Source organism: Phoenix dactylifera, chromosome 9, assembly GCF_051530095.1.
Source record: "Phoenix dactylifera cultivar Ajwa chromosome 9, Ajwa_hap1_PhDact_Kaust_v1.1, whole genome shotgun sequence".
Lineage (NCBI taxonomy): Eukaryota > Viridiplantae > Streptophyta > Magnoliopsida > Arecales > Arecaceae > Phoenix > Phoenix dactylifera.
Genome location: NC_143198.1, coordinates 21,802,843 through 21,825,181, shown reverse-complemented (window position 1 = coordinate 21,825,181; position 22,339 = coordinate 21,802,843). Strand labels below are relative to the sequence as shown.

The following is a 22,339-nucleotide window of genomic DNA, read 5'->3' as shown; positions in this document are numbered from 1 at the left end:
AGCGCCAGTTGAACCCAACCAAGTCTAGCCCGGTGAAACTCTGGGTGCACAGTTTGTTGTATGACGCCATAACCTTAATTTACAAGACATGAATATTCTGAAGGCTGGAAGCAAAGAATCACTTCAAGGAAGCTATGCCACAGAAAAGTAGACGCAAAAGTGCTAGAACGATGGCCCTCAACAGATAAGCCCATATACTTTTCTCCAGGTGCTAAGATATCCGAACAAAGAGTTAAAGGTCAGACTTGGGGTTGCAAGGAGGGCCTATAAATACCTCGACATTACCACCTACCTTTCAGAGCTCAACCTGAAACTTAGTTGATCATAATCTCATTTTCCCATTACGTTCCCCTCGGTTTCTCCCTCATGGCAAGCTTCCACTGCTTGGTCCTTCTGTGCTTCGTTCTCCTTGCATCAATGGCTGCTGCAACACAGTTCAAGGTTGGAGGCTCAAAGGGATGGGCCGTGCCAGAGCCCAATGCTATGTCATTCAACCAATGGGCAGAAAAAAGTCGGTTCCAAATTGGTGACTCACTACGTAAGTTAATAAACCAATCAGTCTCAGTTCCTTCTCAAATAGAAGAGAAGACAGTTAAAATCTTTAGCTAATGTATTTTATAGAAAAATTTTAAGCTGATGTTAACACAATATTTGCTGATGTTGCAGTTTTTGTCTACCTACCCGACCAGGACTCGGTACTTGTAGTGGATGCGAATGCATACAATAGTTGCGACACATCATCATTCATTGATCGGTTCGATGATGGAAACACGGTGTTTACGTTCGCCCGATCAGGTTCCTTCTACTTCATCAGTGGAAGCAAAGAGAACTGCCAAAAGAATGAGAAGTTAGTGGTTGTGGTCATGGCAAGCCGTAGCAACGGAACAAGCCTAGCACCTTCTCCTTCACCGGTTTCTTCATCATCTCCTCCTGCACCACCACCTTCAGGGGTGGTAGGAATTGTACCATCATCAGCTCCCGCCGGTCAGGAGTCCACTACTCCCCCTCGACCAAACAGGGCTTCTGTAAAGGCTGTGGGCTTTGTAGGCACGCTCGGTGCTCTCCTTGTGACATTATATCATGTTTTATAAGTGCCGTTTGTTGGGGGTGAAGGTTTGTGAAATTTATTTATTTGGGTTGAGTGAGAGATTGTTTTGTTGAGAGTTAAGGTGTGTGAAATTTATTTACTTTGCTTGAGTGAGAGATTGTGGAAGTCAAAAATAAGCATAGTTGGATCATCAGAGATTATTCTATTATTTTGTAAATTTTAATTGCTTGGCTTATGCTAGTCTTCACAGTTGTACTAAATAAGATGAAAGTATCGTCCTGCAGGCAGGTCACTTTAGTTTCAGCCGACGATTAAGGTCCATTGCTGCTTTTGTTCTGTTTTTGTGTCGACAAATCCAAGGAAATTCGACTAGACTTAACTAAGATGTATTATGAAACCCTTCTATTTTTAAATTTTATCTGCAAAACCTCAAGAGCAAAGATTTATTGAAGATAAAAGAAAGAAAGAAAATACTATCTCCAACACCAATCTCCCTTCGATATTTCACTAATTTAGAGTAACAAAAATCAAAAAACAACAGTATCAAAGAGGCCTAATTGGAACAAACACTTATTTCCAAACCTTCTATCTCACTTGGTTTCACTTTTTCTTGTTTTCTATTTTGAATGTCATCTCAAGCGGCATTAACTAACATAATAAGTGGTAAGAATGTATAGATCCCGAGTCTCATGGTCCCTCCATCGCAGCAGAAAGAAAATGACAGTTAACTGAAGAAAAATGTTCCAATCAGGAATCCCATTTACTTTCATTTCTACAAGGGCTGGGCCTTCAATGCAAACCTTTCAGTTCTCAACCCTGCTCTACAACATGCACGTACCTGTGCATGGGCATACACTGCATGCACGCACGCACGCACACACGGTACGCCTGCCTGCCCATCGGGGAAGCATCGCTCTTGATGCAAATAATGAACTTGTATCTGTCACCTCTGAGGAGAATTCCAGGAGCGATTCTGGGAAAGAATATTTTCTATTTATGCATTTGCTAGGTTTCGATTACAGTGGCCAATGCTTCTGTTTTTGTGACAAAAAGATTCATCTGCTGAGTAAAAACAATAAAATAGAATTGCTAGCAAGGGGAATGGGCAACATTTTGGCCCCCTCCGCAATCAAAATTGAACCTTTCCCCATCACAAATGTTTTCCTAATTCAACCTTTCTCATAAGCCGGATTGTATTGTGCAGGATAGCATCCAGTATTCCAGCAACCTGAAAGCCAAAAGATCAATTTTTCATGTGTATTCAACCGTAGAAAACCCAAGAAATCATCTAGAGAGATCTAGTGCGAACCGTAAAAACGCCTCCAATGATAGCACAAACATTTGTAATGAAGTGTGAGAAGGACTTTGGAACTTCAGTTACCAAGACCTGAAATTCAAAATAAAAAATAAGCGCACAGGTTTTGAATTTGGTAAATGGGAATGCAAGTGTCAGATACCAACCTGCATAGGAGAGGGCTCAAAATGGAATTTGGCAACAGGAATATGCAAACTGTGCACCAAACTACTGTGGGCCGTATACTCGTACTCCTCTAGCAATTTAAATTCCTGAGAAGATTTTCTTGATACTATCTCAGTCTTTACTATTTGAAGGTAATGCTCAATCTGCAAATCCAAACAGAGGGTACATTTAGATCTCCCTGCCCAGCCTTTATTCCATAATAGGTGTGCTACATTTAGATCACTCCCGTTCGTTGCTATCTGACAGGTGATCATCATCGGAAATATCAACCAGTGTAAACATATGGTAAATATTCACTTCCTGTCCAATCCCTCCTAAAATAATCTATAGCTTGGAGTTCATGCTGCTAACGCTAAACAATGTATTGACTTCTGATATCTGATGAAGCATCAAAATGTATAAAGGTAGCTGATCAACAAGAAAAATTTAAGTACTTAGAAATGGTTGGGAGACTTACAGTAACATTTGCAGTAACATCGGCATGATTAGTTATGTATGATCGACCTGTTAACCGATCATGGCTTCCACCAAGATATGGTGTTAGCCTCTTCAGTTCAGACACCATCCTTGGGGAGAGCTTCTTACCAAATGAAAATTGCGAAATGACATGCGACACGTTTATTTGGGATGGATCAAAGGAGTGTGCTCCTGAGTGAGCTGAGATGACAAGGTTGCCCGGAACCTGCATAATCAGATGGTAGAAAAAAATTATACACTACATCAAAACCAACAAGTAAATCCATGGTCTATCAACTTCATTGCTGACATGTTCAGGCCAACACCAAATGCACTAAATCTGTAATGAAACAGATGGTGATACCAAGATAAACATAAACCAACAAACTTCAGCAAAGTACTTTGAGCTGGATTTAGTCATCTCATTTCATCGCTTGGTCATTCATCCAGGTCCTATTTTGGTATTTGTCCTCTTCCAATATCCAGTGACCATAATCCAATTCCCTCTTCGGACAGGATCTGTTCGAGGGCATTTTACTCTAGGTTTGGAAATGCTAAAAGAATTGACAAATCATTTGGGCTACAGAGAACATTTATTAGTGCTTGGAAAGCATTGAAGACCAAAATCAAGATTTCCGTTACATGGAAAGGAGACACTGGTTTGGAACAAGAGGATAGCAAAACATGATGGGACAGGACGTCAAAAATTTGGGAAGATGTATATAATACAAGTGCCAGCTTATAATATGGTGAGGAGCTGACAAGAAGGAAGAAGCACATTTGCTAGAAAACAAATGCTACCAATTATGTCAATCTAATGCAGCAAATATCATGAAGAGACAGATGGCTAACATCATTCTAGCTTTTTATCTCATTAAATAAAACACATAACTTCCTTGACTTGAATGAAATCTGGAGTTGTGTCATATAAGTGAACATTAGTTTCCTTATCATTCAATGAGCATCTTGTATTTCATAGAAATTTGGGGTAGTCATCATTTTGCTCTATCCACCAGACCTAACGCCCTTCTTCCTTGTTGTGGCATCTTTAATTCTAATAACACAATAAACAGAGACTGTTCATATTAGGTACTCCACCAATCTCATTCTTTATGCATTTAACATAATCCGATATCCTGCATTCCTGCTCTTGTTCTCCCTAATTTTGTTGGTGTGTTTATATCTTTCATGTTCTCTTTAAGCTTGAGATGGCAAAAAAAAATAATAATATAATGCACCAGCTTAAGTACACCTAAGTCAAATGTACTTGGAAGAAAATAATTAATTTAACCAGGAAGAATTTCTATAATTGCCAAATCATCACACCTAGTCTTCCAGATAACAAATTAATTGTTATTCTTATCATTCCGAGAACAATTTTATTACAAAAATCAACAGTTGCATGACACCTGATGTCAATACATGACATTTTTGCACAGCACCTGTGCTGAGTTGCTGTTAATTTCAACAAAGAAAACAACATCCTACCTAGATGAGAAAAGGTTTGATGGTTCTAGTCATATTTATTATAAACAACTAAGTTAAGAAGTATCACATTACGTCATTTACAGGTCACTCTGGCACACATTATATAATTATCATTTCTGAAATTATTTCCTGAACAGCCCATGGAACAAACTTAAAATGGCAAATGAATTTAGTGCAGAAACTTATTTTACCTTTTTGACACGCACAAAACCTTCTATTCTACATCCACTAGTCAATGGTGCAGGCCGTTTTGCTGTATCAGTGGTTTGATTGGATTTATCCTCCAATGCCAGTTTATGGGACTCTCTTGGAACAGGTGCAACCAGAGATTCCATTGCCTAAAGTTGAGAACTCCAAACAAGCAGTTAAACAAGTATCAGGACTAGCCAATAAAGTGAAAATGTATATACCTAACTGTGATGATAGACTTGTACACTGTAAAACATTGATATGCAATAACAGTAATGATGGATTACTGCACATCTAATTTAAATTCAAAAAATAAGCATACCGCAACTAAACTTTCCGTGTCTCGTTCTCCATAATAAGATTCATGGTCATGGTGTCCATGATTTTCCCTGTGGTAGATGGTACAGTAATGACAATTATTGAACTAAACAGCAACTAAGATATAACCAAGTGACTCTCAATATTATAAAAGTCTATTTTTGATAGCCCAGGAAACTGGAGAACAGCAGAAATTAATAGAAAGCATTGACAAAAGCTAATTCAGCCTTGTAAAAATGCAGTGCTTGAAATTTTATAAACATGAATGACAAAGATTTAGAAATAACTGAGGCAATTTTAAGCATATCAAAACTACTAAAGATAAAAACGAGTTTGCAGGCATTTTTACTTGCAAGCTCACAGGACAAGTTGTGCATAATGTTATGTGCTTACTCATTGCTTACTTGTTTCTCCCTCCATAAATGTATAACAGGATTTTTTTAATAATTATGCTGCACTAAATGAAGGCTTAAATAGAAGAGTACTAGCACAATTGCTTCTAAAACCATAGATCTGGAAGCAGAGGTGAGGATGTTTAAGAAAGAAAAATATCATAGGCCAAAATTCCTCCATCTAAGGGATTAAAGTAGATGGTTGTTCTAAAGAAGGGTATTTGGACATGCTTAACACTGATAATTCAATGCATGAAGAAAACTAAATAAATCTTCTCTTCCTGATACTTCTTTCATTGAACCCTTATTTTTTGGGAGAACTATGATGTGACTACTAACCAAACAGCAATAGGTTGGCATCTTCATTCTTTCTGAAGTCTGAACTTAAGGTAACATTAAAAGTTATCCAAAGAGTACTTCTTACATTAAACCATTATTTATTTTTGGGAGAACTATGATGTGAATAATAACAAAACAGTAATAGGATATATTGGCATCTTCATTGTTTCCGAAGTCTGACTTATAATAGGTGACATTAAAGAGTTACAGAAGTGTTACTTGGAGAGCATGATGAGACTCACATACATAATGAACTGCAATTCCTATTTAAAGGAGAATGCACGAGCAAAAAACATGTTATTAGATTAATAATCATCAAAAGAAATGGCCAGTTTTGCTTAATGTCCTGCTTACTTAATATCACTCCCTCTGCGGAAAATGCGAATAGATGGGTAGCCCTGGACATGATGCCTGCACAGATTTCAAATGGCCAAATAATGCTCAATCTTCAACAAGCAAAATTACACAAACACAAAATTTATAAAGCAACTTTGAAAGAAACTGCAATAATAACTTGCCATTGCATGATCATGTTAAATGCTTGTGTACTTGCAACTACACGACTTTATTCATACAAGATATAGAACAACTTCATTAATTAAAAAAATTCTCTTAATTCAGGAGATCAAATCAGTAATTCCAGAGTTCCATCTACAATGGGATGAAAGTAGAAGATTTTTTAAAGAATCCTTTTCCGTAATTCTCATGATACTATTTCACAGTTTCTTTTTGAACTATTGTCCTCTCTTGCTATTTGTGTTATTTCTTTTATTCTCTGCTCTTCTCCTCTTCTGTCTTCTAAAAATTTTCCTTTCCTCTTCCTCTGAATGTTCTAATTCACTTTTTTAAGGAAAAGAGCAGGGTAGTTAAACAACAATGAATAGATTAAATTTGTATTGAATATTTGCATTGGTATTGAATCGGATCTCAATAACTTCTTCAAAATGGGGTGGGCTTTCTTGTTTGCATGTCCGTGTGTGGGTGGGTGCATACGAGAAACAGATCTCTATATGGAGATGGGTACATAAAAGAAACAGACCTCTATATGAAGATTTGATTAAGAGAAGATGTTTCTAGACAATCACACTATGCAACATGAAGGACAATAAAATCAGATTATTCAAAATTGGTATGTCTCCCTTTTTTTAAAATTTTGTCCTGAATGTTTCAGCTTTTGTTCGAACAGCCTGATAATTGTTACTTCAATGTATGGTTAAACTTGTAAGCATATTTTTCTTAAGCACACTTTATGATGGTTGTCAGTCTTTTATTGGCATAAAGTGCTATGTTTCCTATCCAAACATCGAAAAAAAGTGTCACTAGATCCAAGGGTTGGCCCAATTGTATGTCATACAATGGATACCCCCTTCACGAGGATAGCAGCATGGGTCTATATCCTGTATCGGTCCTTGTCCATGACAATCAGCTTGTGTTAGCCTATACTTGTTCATATCACCTTGATGCACAAGTCAGCATGGCATGGTACCCCATTGGACAAACATTGATAAAATTTATGCATCCACTAAATACAATGGAAATCAAACATAAAACATTTCTAAAAATTATTAACTATGAAACAGTAAAAATGGGGAAACAAACTGTAAGTTCATACAAAAACATGAGTTCCTTGTCATGGTTAAGAATTTTGCCAGCCAATCATGCTAGTTTGTGGATTATATTGCATTCATTAGCAGTAGCATGTTTACATTGTATTTATCAGCAATAACGTGCGCATAATGGGAGAGCAAAAATATGTTGTTCTCAAAAATGTATGCTTCCTATTAGAAAAGCTATAAGGATTGGTCTAATTACCTAAATGCCAAGGAATAGCTTTCCTAGCATTCTTATGGTGTACCTCTTGCTATGTCGCATATAATTCTTGCTGGTGCACATGAAGTATCAGTATGGTATCATCATGCTATAATATGGAAATTGTAGACTGCCAATCCCTTATTAGCATGAGTATGGTATGTGATACTCTAACCTCTGTCAAGTGTTTAAACAACATATCAGCTCTATATCCAGGTGGAAAGGAGTTTCTAAGCCTTTTAGTACATGAAAAAAAAAAGCCTTGTTCCATGAGGTAAATGCAAGCAATGGAATATAAGGCCTGCAGAAATTCTTTTCATGCAGGATCCCTTAAGGCATCCCACAGAACATACGTTTCATCACTTCAAAAATATAGGAGAGGCATGACAGTATACCAGCAGATAAGCACAGTCACCAATGATGGTAAATCAACCATCTATGTGAACATAAGCTCTGCCAAACACCTTAGCTAGACGCAAACTTAAATCGTCAGCAACTCAAAAGCCTAGAGATCTCAAGAAAAATATTCTAAATAGGCTAGTTTATCAAAAGTAGAAGTGAAATGGATTTGACATAGCAAGGGCTTCAAATCAAAGATTGATCACCTTTCACTAGCTGCATTGCCGTGTGATTCTTTCGGATCTTTCCTTGGTCATATCCTAGACTGAATGCGACATCCAGCTGTACAACATTTATTCTCTCTAGATTTACAAGCCTCTCTTTGCTGTGGTATGAGGCCAGTAAGTAGCCTCAACAATATTGTACCTTTTCACCAGTAATCTCCAATTTATGCACATTGTAAGAGCAACAAAATCATTTTGTTTGTATTAACCACAGTGATATGGGGAAGAAGACCTCTAGTTAGGCATTAAGCATATCTGGTTTCTTGAGCAGGGTTAATGTTTCCAACAAAGCAAACCTGTTAAAAGGAGTCCTGCTCATATGCCATTTAATTACCTTCTGTTCTCAGCTTTGCTAAATCTGAATTCCCTTACATTTTTCGCTATTAAAAGTGTGCTGACAACTTTTTAGGTAACTCAAGAACATGGAGAGAAAGTAAATGAGCATCATGAGTGGATATAGTCACCTGCCGCCATGACTTTGAAGCAGCTCGATGATTGTTTTTTGGCAGAGCAAGAAATGAGGTACCGCATGCAGGCAGCATGCCAGCCTTGCAGTCGCACCAGATATACCATACTATGTGCTATTATGCCAGTGCTCATGCAAAAGCACCGCATCATGCCAAGCACAGGCATGAAGCTGCTTTTGTCCCAGTGCCGCATGCCTGAAAAGCATTGGCAATCTAGCATTGCATGTATTATCCCACACCAACCATGCTGACCAGCACTTCAATCTACAGGTCAGAATTGCATATTAAATCCTTATTTTAGGTGATTTCATTCCTCCTAATTTTATCTCCTACAATTCTAATCTCTCTCCTGCAAAGCATTTTCATTACATGGTGATCGCTAATGAGTGGCATGCCATTCGCAGTGTAAAATTTGTCAAGTTTTCAGCACTTAATGCTCCACACTGCTTGCGACATCAATTTTCAGACTAGAAACATAACATTAGCTTTAATTTTCCTGCATCTTGCATGAAGAGTTCCATTATTCCATATTCAAATCCAGATTAAATAACAAGCTATTTGTGCAGAAGGGGAATGCTCTATATCTACTGAAATAGGCAGTTATCATTCAGACATGATCATATCCACAAGATGAGAGTTCAGGAACAATCTGGCAGAGGGAAAAAGATCTATAGAGAAATTGCTAAGAATACGGAAAGAAGTTCAATAACTAAAAATTAGGGAAAGAATTACCGCAAGTAAAGAATATAAGATTGTTTGACAAGGTCTCAAATACTGTCGCAACGGTACCACCAGTACCACGCTATTTTGACGGAACAGCAGCATAGGTACCACCCTCAAGATGCCAAAATCAGTTGGAACAGTACATTCCGAAAGTACCAGTCTGTACTGGCCAATACAGATGGTACTGTACCAACCATACCAGTCAATACTGGTTGCTTTTCGATTCTCTATATCTTGGTATGCACCAACCATACTTATACCATACTGTACCAATGGAAAACCACTACAGGGGTCGGTAATAGAGTTTAAACCCATGATTCTTGAAATATTTATATATTGATTCATTTGAAGGCAAGCCAATAGAGCTTGAGTCCAATAACTAGCGCACCTCCCAGCACATAAATAAGGAGAAGTTTCAAGTTCAAACTTGAAAGGTAGTATACCAATTTATTTCTCAAAAAAAGAGAGAAAAACATGAAAAAACAAGTGAGAAAGAAGCAAGAATAATAAGCAACAGCCCGGGGGAATACAATAATAATGCCAGAATAACATTTTTATATTTGTAATGCATGAACTGTTTCTGAAATTAGTCATCAAAAATTCACAAATGAAACATGAAATTCATCACTAATTGATGATTCTAGATCATGAATAACAGAATAAGAATTTTAAAGAACCATTCAAACAAGAAATAACATCATGAATAATCCCAAATTTTTCCAATGTTTTAACAATATGGGTAAAGTGGAAAACATAAGGACTGTGCAAGCAGAGTTTCCAATGTAAGAATGAATGTGTAACAATTAAACATACTCATCTCACATTATGGGCATTAAATGTCAATAAGCACCTGTCTTGTCAGCTGGAGACTGATGACATTCAGTCAAGGACAAGGATATGCATCTAATATCACATTCCAACATGTGACACATCCTCCAAAATATACGACAGGATACAGTAAAAACTATCCAATGCAGCACATCGAGACCCTACCATACGATATGGAAAGACTGAGTAAAATGCTTTAAATTTAAATTATATATATGGAGGCAATAATGGTTTGTTGAAATATGTTTGACTTCTCAAATGCATGGACCTCATAAGAAGAGACATCTAAAGGGCGCACACACGGAGCCTTAACATCTGTATCCAGACATTAAGGTGTGTGACACATTCACATCAAGCAAGTTGAAGTTTCTAGGACAATTTCTTGACCTTTATCCAAACATATGCACCCTTACAATTTAGAGCGGGATTGTCATACTCCTCGATCACATCTTTCAATGTATCCCAAGTTGTGATTGCACTCTTCTTTAGGAATCCAAAGGTCCATCACTATCTTATTTATAACTTTTACATTATGAAACAAAACAAAAAATTTTGATGCATTGCAACATGCTGGTACAAGGATTATGTCCGTTACAAGCAGCAGGGTCATCTAGACTTGATTTCAGACAAGAATACCCAGTGTAATTTGTCTAGCTAATCCAAACACAATGAAAACCTTAAGATTATCTCCAACTAAAATCTCTCCTAGGCGAAGAATCATATTTTGATCTTCATTATCAATTTAACAAAGGTTAAACATCAAGCAGGCTTCAAGTTTCGAGTTTAATTTCACTGCTCCTGTTAATTATGATAAGTACAATACAGCATTCCAGGTTGTCTTATTGCGAATCCATCGGTTTCATATTTAAACAAAAAAAATGTAATGCTGATAAGCTTTATGGATGCATGACTAGGTATATCCGTTGCAGGTAACAGCAGAAATAGCTCCTCCCAATCAGTATGAGTTTCTAGGCACTCAAAGCCCATGGCATACTTAAAAAATTATAACACCCTAAGCTACAGATGTAAAATATAACCTACAGACCTACTTATGCAAGGTAAATGGTAAAGAAGCTGCTGATCTCTCAATTTCTAATAAGAGAAATAATATAAGATATACCTAAGGAATGGAGGATAAAGAACTGTATGCCAATGTAAACTGATATAAGAAAGAACTACAACATGCCAACTTTGCATTCAATGCACATGGATCTAGCATCACAATGAATAAATACTGATATGGAAAATACCTCCTGCACAGTCCACCTTCTTCAGTACAATCAACCTTTCCCAAGAGAATTCGCCCATCCATTTCAAGATCATATCTGGAGATAAATAAAAACAGAAGCTAAAGACAACTTTCTTCCCCAAGAACAGGTAAAGAATATTCAATTTAAACAAGTGGGGAACAGAAGAGGAGATTGCAGAATACCTTTCTCTCATTGTTTTAGCAGTCCTCTCCCATGATGGTTTCTAGAGCAAATTGTCAAATTTTAAAAACACAAAATTGAAAGTGAATACAACTCAAAATATTTATTCACAATGATGTTTTTCTTTGATAACTATCTTGCAGTAAATGTTGGTACTTCTGAGATTGTATAACGTAAGTATGAGCAATTAATCAGGAGTCTACTATTATAAGTGATTAACATATGAGCAACAATATAGGAACTCGTCAAGGACATTAACTCCTATTTACTTATCCTATCGGAAATAGAATGAACAAGCTGCATAGAAACCCACGCATAGGAAAAGATAAGAGAAACAACTTCAAAAATGCAAATTAGCACCAGCTTCTGGCTTTTTATGGGGGATGAATAACTACCATAATTTCATTAACCACTATTGGAGGGCTTTAACTCAACTGGATGGTGCTTGTTCCCTGAATGTACCCAAGAGGATGGAAGAAGTTCGTGAAGAAAGTGCATCCCAACTTGTAAATATATATTTGCTTCTGACTTTGTAGAAGTAAAATCTTCCCATCTCCACACAGGATAGTGATACAGATGGAAGTGTTCCATGCTTATAATACAAATATTGAGCCAGAATCTTCTACCTATAGTGCGACACCAGCTTCAAAAACTCTTTGCAATCATGAACATGTACCCCTTTCAAGGTTGTTACTCCCCCCCCCCCCCCCCCCCCCCCTCTCTTCCTCTTTGAGAGCTTGTTCCTGGCTCCATCTCCCCTTCCCAATTCAGGTAACTAAGCAGTAGAGAGATGAGGTAAACAGCCGGCCTTGTCTCATAGCACAACACCTAATTTTTGTACCATATGTAGGCCATAAAGTGCTACTAAACAATTGCAGGCAGCATTGTTAGGAACCAAATGAAATGATAAGCGCAGGCATCTTTTCAAGCAATTGCATGGACAGCCTAGCTATGGGATCAAAACAGATACTTTATTTTGAAGAGATGTTTCGTGTTCTATTTCTTTATATGAGTTGCAAATCTGGCAAGTTACAAGAATTTTGAAGCTGATACCAGAACCAAGCGACCTACACTATACAGATCATCGAGTTGCTAGTGTTACCATTGTAGCCTGATGAAGGAAGAGATCAGAAAAAATGGCTCATACATGACATTCAGAAGATGCTAGTGTCTATATATCTGCCTCACTACTAATTTATGATAAATAGCAGGATTTCACTACTGACAATAGGTAAGTAGCAAGCATGCCTTTCTCAATGTTAAAACACGTAACAACCCAAGACCTCACATAAAAAGGCTAGTTGAAAGATACTATTTGGGTTCCTTGGTCCTGTATAAGTATCCAAGATCTATCTAGTGTATAATCGATATGGAACTAAACGCACGCCCACACGGATCCTCACATACGCCCGCATTTAAGCTCTAGCATCCTCACCATGCTAAGGGTCCAAATCCATTCATATGCATAATCACCACATCCAATCACAAACAAATGGATCTGTGCTGCAATATTCCTTTAGTCCACATAGGCTATGGACCGGATCTGCTTTGATACCACTTGTGACACCGCAAGAACTCACTCAAAAAGGCTAGTTAGAAGGTGTTATTTGGGTTTTGTTGTCTTGTATAAGTATCCAAAATCTACCCAATGTATAGCTAATGTGGAACTAAACACATGCCCGCATGGGTCCTAACAAAACAATTTAATTTGCATTTGTTATCTACTTTTTAGTTTGAAACAAAGTAAAGAACTCATGATTCATACATAGATAGTCAAGTTGTAAGTATTATAAAAAATTTTGGCGGTTTATGAACTATATGATCAAGGATTGGAGAGGTTAATTTGACTGCTCAGTAAGGTCAAGATAAAGATAGTTTATTTGTGACAAAACTATCATGCACATGGGTCACCCCATGGGCCACATTTTACCATGTTGAAGTTGGGTCATCAGGCCAGTCCAAATGAAAATTTGGGATATCCTTGGACCAGACTTAGATGTTTAAATAACTAGCCCAATATCTTCCAACTAGTAGATCATAAAGTGATTCAAAAAACACTAAAATGTTATTCGACCAAGATATATCAAACTATGCATTATATTAACTTAAGGAAAATGATGAGTTTTTTGCAATTTTTTATTGAAGATCAAGGAATAAACCACATAAAAACTGCACAGGGACTCACTTATTCATACATATGAATCTCCTCAAAAACTTGCTCTCACCATCATTCATGATCTCACAAAGTTGGCCAAATCAATTGTTAGTAACAATTAAACCCCGTAAAAGACAGCATGGTCAGCTTGCCATTATGGATATAATACCAACGTTCGAGTCAGCTGAATCAGAAGTGAACAGGGTTTTAACAGACATGCTTGAGAATTCCAAATATTTATGGTCCAGGCTTGGTCACATCTACCATCTTGCACGCTACTTGGGTAGTAACTATTGGGATGGTCCTAGATAAGCTCTGGTCCAGCTTAAATCCAAAGCATTGTCAGGCCACTGAAGAATTTGTTCCTTGTTAAAAATGAAGCTACCATCACAATGCTGTCATTTACATTCCCCATGATAGTGTAGCATAAAGGTATATCCTGACATTTAAACCTAACATATGTACTGCAACACTAAAAATGCAAAAATTACCAGGCGATTGCTCCAATAACACCAAGGTGCATAAAAATTGACAACCAAAACGGGATACCTGTAAAAGAGATGCTTAAAGTCAGCTATAAGGAGATCACTCATGAAATACAGTAATCAATTGTAAAATGGCTATGCTCCTGTGATGCTTACTAGATGAAATGTTGTACTGCACAAATATTTTTCATATTGTAGGCTCAATAAAGTATCAAAATAGAACATAGAGAAAAACAATTTAGATGGTGCGCTAATGCAGTTTACAAATTCAACTGTATATCGCTCAAAAAGCAGAAGTTTCAAGATTTATGAAATGCATTAACCTAATAGCAAAGACAGAATCCTTTATATAAGGTACGCCGTACCGGCCCAAACCGGATGGTATGAAGCATACTATATTGTACCGGTTCAGTACCGGTACCCGATACAGGTAGCGTACCGATACTCCGTACGCCAAAAAAACTCTGTACCAATATTGCGCTGGTGTGGCACCGGTATAGAGTCCGATATTGAGACAACGAACCTTGTCTTTATATAATATATATATATATATATATATATAAGAGTACATGTATTATCTATTCATGTACTTATATATTCATATACGAATGTAAGAGAGGAAAATAGTTAAACTAGAACCATGCTACTGCAATTAGAGCTTGAATACTCATAATGCAAAGCAACATTTTTCTAATTAATTGAACATCTTACACTATTAATAATAATTGGCAACATCCAGAATGCCACAAAGCAAAAGGGCAATAAAGTTTAAGGTTTCTTACCTATGAAATTAGTGGGCACGAAATGGACAGTTCGCCATACAAATTAACAATCCATATCATGGATCTTGACATAGGCATCTCAGAAGAAAAGCCATAAAAACTAAAACAAAGTAGGCTTGGATGTTTTTTAGCCATAAATCAAATCAAATTAGTGTATCTCATCTCCAAATGACAACCTGATGCATTAGTTAGAATTCTCCAAAATATTTGGCTTTTATAGTTAAGCACAAGAACTTTGTGATTATGTTTTGATATGGATTTTCAAATTGAATGGATCGTCAATGATTTAATCAAATTTTATCAATCTCTCCGCACATATAGATATAAATAGAATGTGTTGGCATACGCTCATGCATGTTTTTTGAGTGTACGTTTATTCTGAGGTGAAGTTTCAAACATCAAAATATAGAGGCATATTGTCAAGATGTCAGCATGGTAAGTGTCATACTGCATATCATATCAGCACATTGTACCAGCCGACGCAGCTTGAATCGGCCCACCAACTGCTGGTATGGCCCAGGTTATGCACAAATATGGTAAATGTATTAATTTAAATGCACTAATGATCCTCTTCAGTGTGTGTTGAAGCTTTTCTATCGCTATTCTTTTCTCTTTTTTTGTTAGGTGACCTCACATGACTCATTACAAAGAATACGTTGAACAACTATATTTGTGCATTCACAATTTAAGTATACGAAGTTCACATCGAATCAGTGAACTAATTTATAATACTGAAGATTGTGAAGACGGAATTATACTACTAGCACTGCTTTGACAAACGAACAAAGAATACATGGAACATATTATTGAACAAGGACCATGTTTTTGACCATCTTCTAGCCTCTGACAATTTTCAAGCAATCCCAGCTCCAAAGGCACAAATCATCATTGCAAGGATCTCTCCACTGCCTCCCTGCAATTCCCACCTTTAAGTCATGGAAAAAGTTTAAAAAAAAAAAAAAAAAAAGCTTTAGAGGGAATCTTGTTCGATATTAAACAAGACTGAGCAGTCCGGGCTTGATATGGCACAAACCAGGCTGTTTGGGCTTCTTTCGCCAAAATAGAGGCATGCACAGCCCCTGTGTATCAGCACCCAGCCAGCAAGGAGCTGGTATTGCCAGTATTCTAAACCATGATTTGAAGGTAAAATATCATATGACTTTTTAACCAAGATTTGAATCAATAAGGCTTAGTTGTGGTTGCATGCTGATTTAATGCATCACATAATCATTAGTCTAGGAACATTTAAAATATGGATAACAAGAACTCATGACTAGAAAGATTTGGTAATCAACTCGTAAGGTGAAAGGGCATGCTATTCTTTATTAAGCCAACATCATGATTTTGAGACAAATTCACCCAACCTTCTCGTGCACTACTTGTCAACATGTCAATGTTTAAGGCTTCTTGAAAAGTTTATTCTAGAAAGAATAATGAGGGACTCTATATGTCCTACTAAGGTTTTCTATAGCAACCTGTACTGCTCAATATCAGGTGCACCATGCTGACTTTTTTTCACCAGTATGGAATGAGGTCTTGAGACGATACTCCATTCACACATGATATAACTGCAGTCTTGCCTCCAGCATGGGCCAACGTAGAAGTGTACCTTACCAACCCACTTACCAGACAAGGTCCATTACCGAGACTGAATACCTGTATAACTGAGCTCAAACCTTACCTTTAACTACCACAAATAGAACATCTCCACAAACACTTTCACAAAAGAATAACTAGCTTTTTCAGTCAGCAATTCAGACATTCATATGGAAATTAAATTTATGCAATTCTGACTAAATGCATAAAGAGAGATATTTTCTAGTCTAACCACAATTGGTTGACAACATGGATTCAAAAACTGCTAGAACGGAAAGGTACAACCAGTACTGTTCCATTCTGGTGTGAAACTGGCATCGGTACGAGTGCTGGGACGCTGAAACCCTGTTTTCCAGGGCGTGCAGATGGTACCATATCGGTATGTACCAGCAGTTTTTTATTTTTTTGACATTGTCAGTTTTGGTACATACCATTGATGCTGGTATACCGAAACTGTTCTGTTCTGATGGAAAAACAATATTGTGCTGGTATTTAAAACCTTGGTTGACAATATTATTGCATAGACACCAGCTTGCATTGTGTAGATGACCTACTAATAACACCACAGCATTAACTGCATTCGTGACAGATTCAGATGCTAACTAGCAAATGCAAAATCCTACTGATGGATTTGGCATTCAAAAGCAAGGATTATAAGAATGTCACTAAGACACAATAAAGAACTACAAACTACAATGCTCCAAATAAACTATGATACCACAGGAACCATAGAAGAGAAAAAACTGCCTACTTACTGATGTGCAAGTTTCTCAAAATTGTCGGCAGTTAAAGAAATTGAACCGTCACCATATTCTTCTTCAGTATCATCTCCATGTCTATTTACTTTCGGGATAGGTCCCGGGTGGAATTCGGATCCTGTTGGTATTAAATTGGGATCTATTGAAAATTTGCGAACAGTTTTTGTAATATTCAACCTGTTCTGCAAATTATTGAATGTGTAACTCAAGTTAATATTTAAACTATAAGAAAGGATAGCCTATATAGAAGTTATCAGCATTCAATTTTGGTAACAAAAATAAATAACTGTCCAGACAAAACCATTTTACACTTGAAACTCTTGAAAGAACAAAGTGCAGATATTTACTTTAAAAGATAAAAAGCATACAATCTAGAAGCAGGATTAATGAATGTCGAAGGTAGATCTTGAGACATCAGGACTGTTTCATGCTCGTTTTGCACTAGTTCCAATGTCATCACAATAATTAGATTTTTCATGGTCTCAAACACTCTCAGCTAATTGCAATAATAATGTCTTACCTTTCAAGAAATCTTTCCTTCTAACAAAATGCAATTTTAGTAAAGCAGCATATAAAATCAAGCCAAGAATATATTAGATCATGATAGATCATTTATATGTCAGCACCATTGTACACTTATTATATCAAAACACAGCAATGAAAAAATTGCAAGAGACAGACATGCAAGCACCTCACATGCGTAATTGATCAAATCTAATACTATTGTTATATTTTCATAGTCATCATCCAATATATGCTGGCAATAGCAAGCTCATTACCTTACCTTGATAGATTTTCTATAGTAAATAATACAGGCAGGCACCCACACACAGGCATGCGACAATGCACTCCGAATGGATGAAAGACTCAGTAAATTTATTCACAACTACTATGTTAATTTGGTTGTATTCAGTTCCCGGTGACATAATAGAAGGTGCCTATTAAGTGCTGATGTTTCATATATTAATAGCCATCGGCAATTCAGCATTATGAAGTTAGGTGCAAGAAAATTCCAGATTATTTGCTTAAAATGAGTTTGAGTGCACATTAAATGACTGCTGCAACCAACAGCATTGGTTTTTGACATGCTGGATCTACCAGTGCATTAGCATATAATCCGAGAATATATGATTAAAAAGCTCGGCATGGAATTTCCTACTCCAATGATAATTAGCATCTGGTGAATAGGTAGAACTTAAATGCACATTTCTGTCCAGATATATTTGAAGCTTTAAGCAGCATAATGTATGTTCAGAACTCATTGTGGAGGGGGAGGGTATTTTGGAAGGACATTTGCTGACCTTTTTGACAGTAATGAACCAACCTAAAGCCATTTTGTATAGCATCAAAAGACAATGGAAACTATTCTTCTCTGCCGACCTCTACACTGACTTTATCACACAGAATGGATGAAATGACTTTATCCCACCAAATATGTAACTGATTGTCTATTGTACCATACCTAGATACAAAATTATACATCTGATTCCTTAGTAGCAGAAATTTTCCATTTAGGGTGGTGCATTCACTTCCAAATCTCATTGGAAACTTGTTGCTATGCTTGCTTCCTAAGTGTTTTCTTACTAAATTTTTTTAAAGAAACCCACTACCGCGTACCTGTACTGAACACACTTCTGGTAACTAAGGTAGATGTATACACTTACATGCATATATTGATATACACACTAGCAAACAAATTCTTATATACATGGATTTTTATATTTATTTACATACATATAAATGTGCATGTAAATATGCATGCATGCATGCATACATAAAAAGAGCATCTTTACCAAAGCTATATGAGCTGTGTCCAAGTAAAAGGCATTCCTGCTAAGGTATATCACCATAAGCAAGAAAAATGAAAGCAGCAGTAATATATAACAAAGAATAGCCACTTACTGTTCCCAATACATCACTGACATCAACTGATGCAAATTCGCATGAGAGTGCAGGAAAACTACAAAACAGATTTTACTAAGTAAGATATCTGCACAAAATGCTGACAACTGCAAAGAACTGGATGAGTACCTTTAGACAACACAAAACAAAGATGGTTTTACCTTATATTAAAGTCAATGCGTAAGAACTCCTCATCTGTACTTTTATCAACAATTATTGATGTAGATGTGCTCACTGTAAGGTAATCATTCAGCTCCTGGAAAAGAAGAATCCGTTCAATAATTCTAGAAATTATTAACTCTGTAAGTACCATGTAAAAGTGAAATTTTCGTTCAAAAAAAATTGAACCATGTTACATGTTTTTGATGAATATTATCAGTACATTGATCATGAAGATGGTGGTCGATCCTTGAGTAGATTAATATGTGAAAAGTGTGATGAAAGAGAAAAGAAGGACTTTTGCATGTAACCACCTATATGACTGCAATTAAAAATCTCACTTCCTGATAGTTAACTTGACCTCAGAAAATCCAGCCATTTGCAGAACAAGCCCTGACATTTAATCATGTCAAAAACATGAAATATTTCATGGGTGTTCTTCCAGCAGTATCTCCATTTAAACTTTTAAATAATTACTGCGCCCTTCCTTTAATGTTTTTCTTCTCCAACTTCCCACCCACTCAAGCACAGAGAGCTGCTATTTAATGATGAACCAGAGGCCTCATGGGCATTTTCACCTTAACCATCCAACTAAATTAAGAAAAACTAACAATATGTTTTTCTTTTTTCAACAGATAGTCCAACCAATAAGAGGTTGTCAGAATTTAATTATCAGAAAGTACAATACTTAGTTGTAAATTGAAATTTATATGCAACAATGCTCAAAAAAGAGGAAAGGCTAAGAACTGGAAAAAGTTTCCTTAAATCAGCAAATTAATTTATTGATGAATTTCCCTGTATTCACAAATTAATACACTATATTGATCATATTATTATCTCATAAGAAAAAGTAAGAAGAGAAGAAACGAACCCACCATTCCAAATAAAAACATCATAGAAAGTGCTGCAATGATAGATAATCCAGCACCTGAAAGTGATGCCTCCGTCAAGTCTCTAGGTATTTTCCTGTGCTCAGAAAATAGGTGTTAGATACTGTACATTCAAAAGCAGCAATCGCAGTTGCTCTTTAGGGGGAGAAAATTACTTGGAAAAGAAAAAATAATCAACTTTTCTAAATTATCATATAAAACAACGAAAACACCTAAAATTTACAATAAACAAAATTCACATAATAATTTTTTAGAAACATAATCGCAGCATTAAACATCAATTATTTCTTCATATTATACTAAATTTATCCATGCACAAAACTATAAATATATACATAATGTATTCTTTCCTAAACATATATGTGAAAATTATTACAAACATCAAAGAAAAAAATCGAAGTGTTGGTCCATATTGTACCATGCTACATGATTTGTACATTAGCACACATCTTCTAGCCAAATAACACAACAATCACCCCATAACCTTGGTATTGTTGTCAAACATCACCATGAATAAATGTTTGTTCAAAGGGATTGTTTTCCTCTTTTTCCTACACAGAAGCAGCAAGTAAGGCTTAACATGCTAATTTATGAAACCGTCTTAACACACTATCAGCATAGCATGGCCCACAACTTCATGTTGCCTATACCCCTACCTGATATCCATTTCCTCACCTTGCCTATGCACCTTGCTTGGTTAGCCCTGATATCCCATAGTCCACCAACACCACCCAATTTGCCCCTACACTTACAACCCAGTTGCTAAGCTAGCTTTCCTGCCTGATCATGCCTACCTCCAGCTTCTATCTACATTCCAACCCCCAATCTCTGTCTCTCTCTCAATGTGTGTCAGTGTGCACCAGGCCTCATCCAAGATTTGCACCTGGCCCATCAACGTTTGATATCAGACTAAGCTGGCCCCGAACCTGGTATATACTATCAGGTGGGAATTTGGTTTTCCTGTTTTTATCCGATGCAAAAAATTTCGCAGCACTGCTAGCATGCTATTAAAATCTTCGAAAGGAAAGAAAAGCTAAAAACCTAAATGCACTGCCAACAATAAATTAATACAAACAATAGGCCTCATTCCATTTCTTTGGTTTCAGCTTTATGAATCCTAATTGACCGCTCCTTACTCTAAACCCTTTTTTCCACTTCCACAACCCCTAGTAAGTGGCCCTCTTGGTGCAAGGACAAACCATCTCGAGACATCAATGGAACCCACAGCATTAGCAGCATACAGCCCTCCAAATCTCGATTACATCCTTCGGCCAAATAAATCCACCCTTTTCACTCTCAGTACCATTCAAACCCACAAAAGTTTCCAATCATCAAGAAAACAAGATTCTTTTAGAACGACTAAGAAAACAGCACCGACAACAAATTTGATGAAGGAAAAACTAAAATCTTGAAAGAAATCGCAAGATCAAGAAAAGCCCGACAAGAATCGCCTACTTCTTCACCGATTCGTCGGGAATTGATGAAGACGCGGCATTTTCGACAGAGGAAGCGGGCGATTCTTGACGAGATTCGGAGAGGGATTGTAGATCTGACCTGTAGAAATCGACCGATTTGAGCTTGCTGGCGGAGAACATGGTTTCCAGCGAGAGAATTAGAGAGAAAGAGACGATCCGCGACTTCGGCCCGAGCCGACGAGGGTTTTGAATCTAACAAGTGGAATGGCGAGGTAGAAATGTTTTCGGCTGCCCGGTACGCTGGCTTAATGCTGGATTTTGTGCCCAGGAGCATGAACCGTTCCCTTGGCAGCGAGTAGACGTAAAAATCTCACGGAGTCGGTGGGACCTTTTAAGATACGCGGCCAAGTGGCGCTGTTCCATTGGCAGCACATTCGTTTCCCACCTGTGAACATAAATTAACAATTTTTTTTTTTTTTTTTTGTCAAAACGGCAAATTATATAGCTCTAAAGTGAGTACATCCTGCCAGATCACGATAAAGTAAAGAGTACAGATCTGAAGAAATATCTCCTACAGATGTCCAAAGGAACTCCCCAGAGTGTCGTG

General features: G+C 37.0%; 2 protein-coding genes across 3 annotated transcripts; one reads left to right on the top strand and one right to left on the bottom strand.

The window, feature by feature from the left end:
• Positions 1–254: 254 nt before the first annotated feature.
• On the top strand, positions 255–1,283 carry LOC103722448 (early nodulin-like protein 9). Its single transcript, XM_008813008.5, has 2 exons — positions 255–538; positions 667–1,283. Exons 1-2 carry the CDS (start codon positions 367–369, stop codon positions 1,089–1,091), a joined length of 597 nt encoding a protein of 198 aa, XP_008811230.4. The 5' UTR covers positions 255–366; the 3' UTR covers positions 1,092–1,283.
• A 736-nt stretch (positions 1,284–2,019) lies between these two features.
• On the bottom strand, positions 2,020–22,095 carry LOC103722447 (protein disulfide isomerase-like 5-4). Of its 2 annotated transcripts, none has more exons than XR_016396460.1 (15): positions 21,872–22,066; positions 20,303–20,393; positions 19,430–19,524; positions 19,269–19,326; positions 17,364–17,548; positions 14,237–14,294; positions 11,593–11,633; positions 11,411–11,485; positions 6,065–6,121; positions 4,984–5,050; positions 4,664–4,810; positions 2,986–3,210; positions 2,510–2,906; positions 2,358–2,435; positions 2,020–2,276 (listed from the first exon to the last, which is right to left on the bottom strand). XR_016396460.1 is itself a non-coding variant. In XM_008813005.5 (15 exons), exons 1-15 carry the CDS (start codon positions 21,910–21,912, stop codon positions 2,199–2,201), a joined length of 1,458 nt encoding a protein of 485 aa, XP_008811227.4. In that variant the 5' UTR covers positions 21,913–22,095; the 3' UTR covers positions 2,020–2,198. The 2 variants fall into 2 exon arrangements, 1 of the variants encoding a protein (XP_008811227.4); XM_008813005.5 differs by having other exon boundaries at positions 2,510–2,671; positions 21,872–22,095.
• Positions 22,096–22,339: the final 244 nt, after the last annotated feature.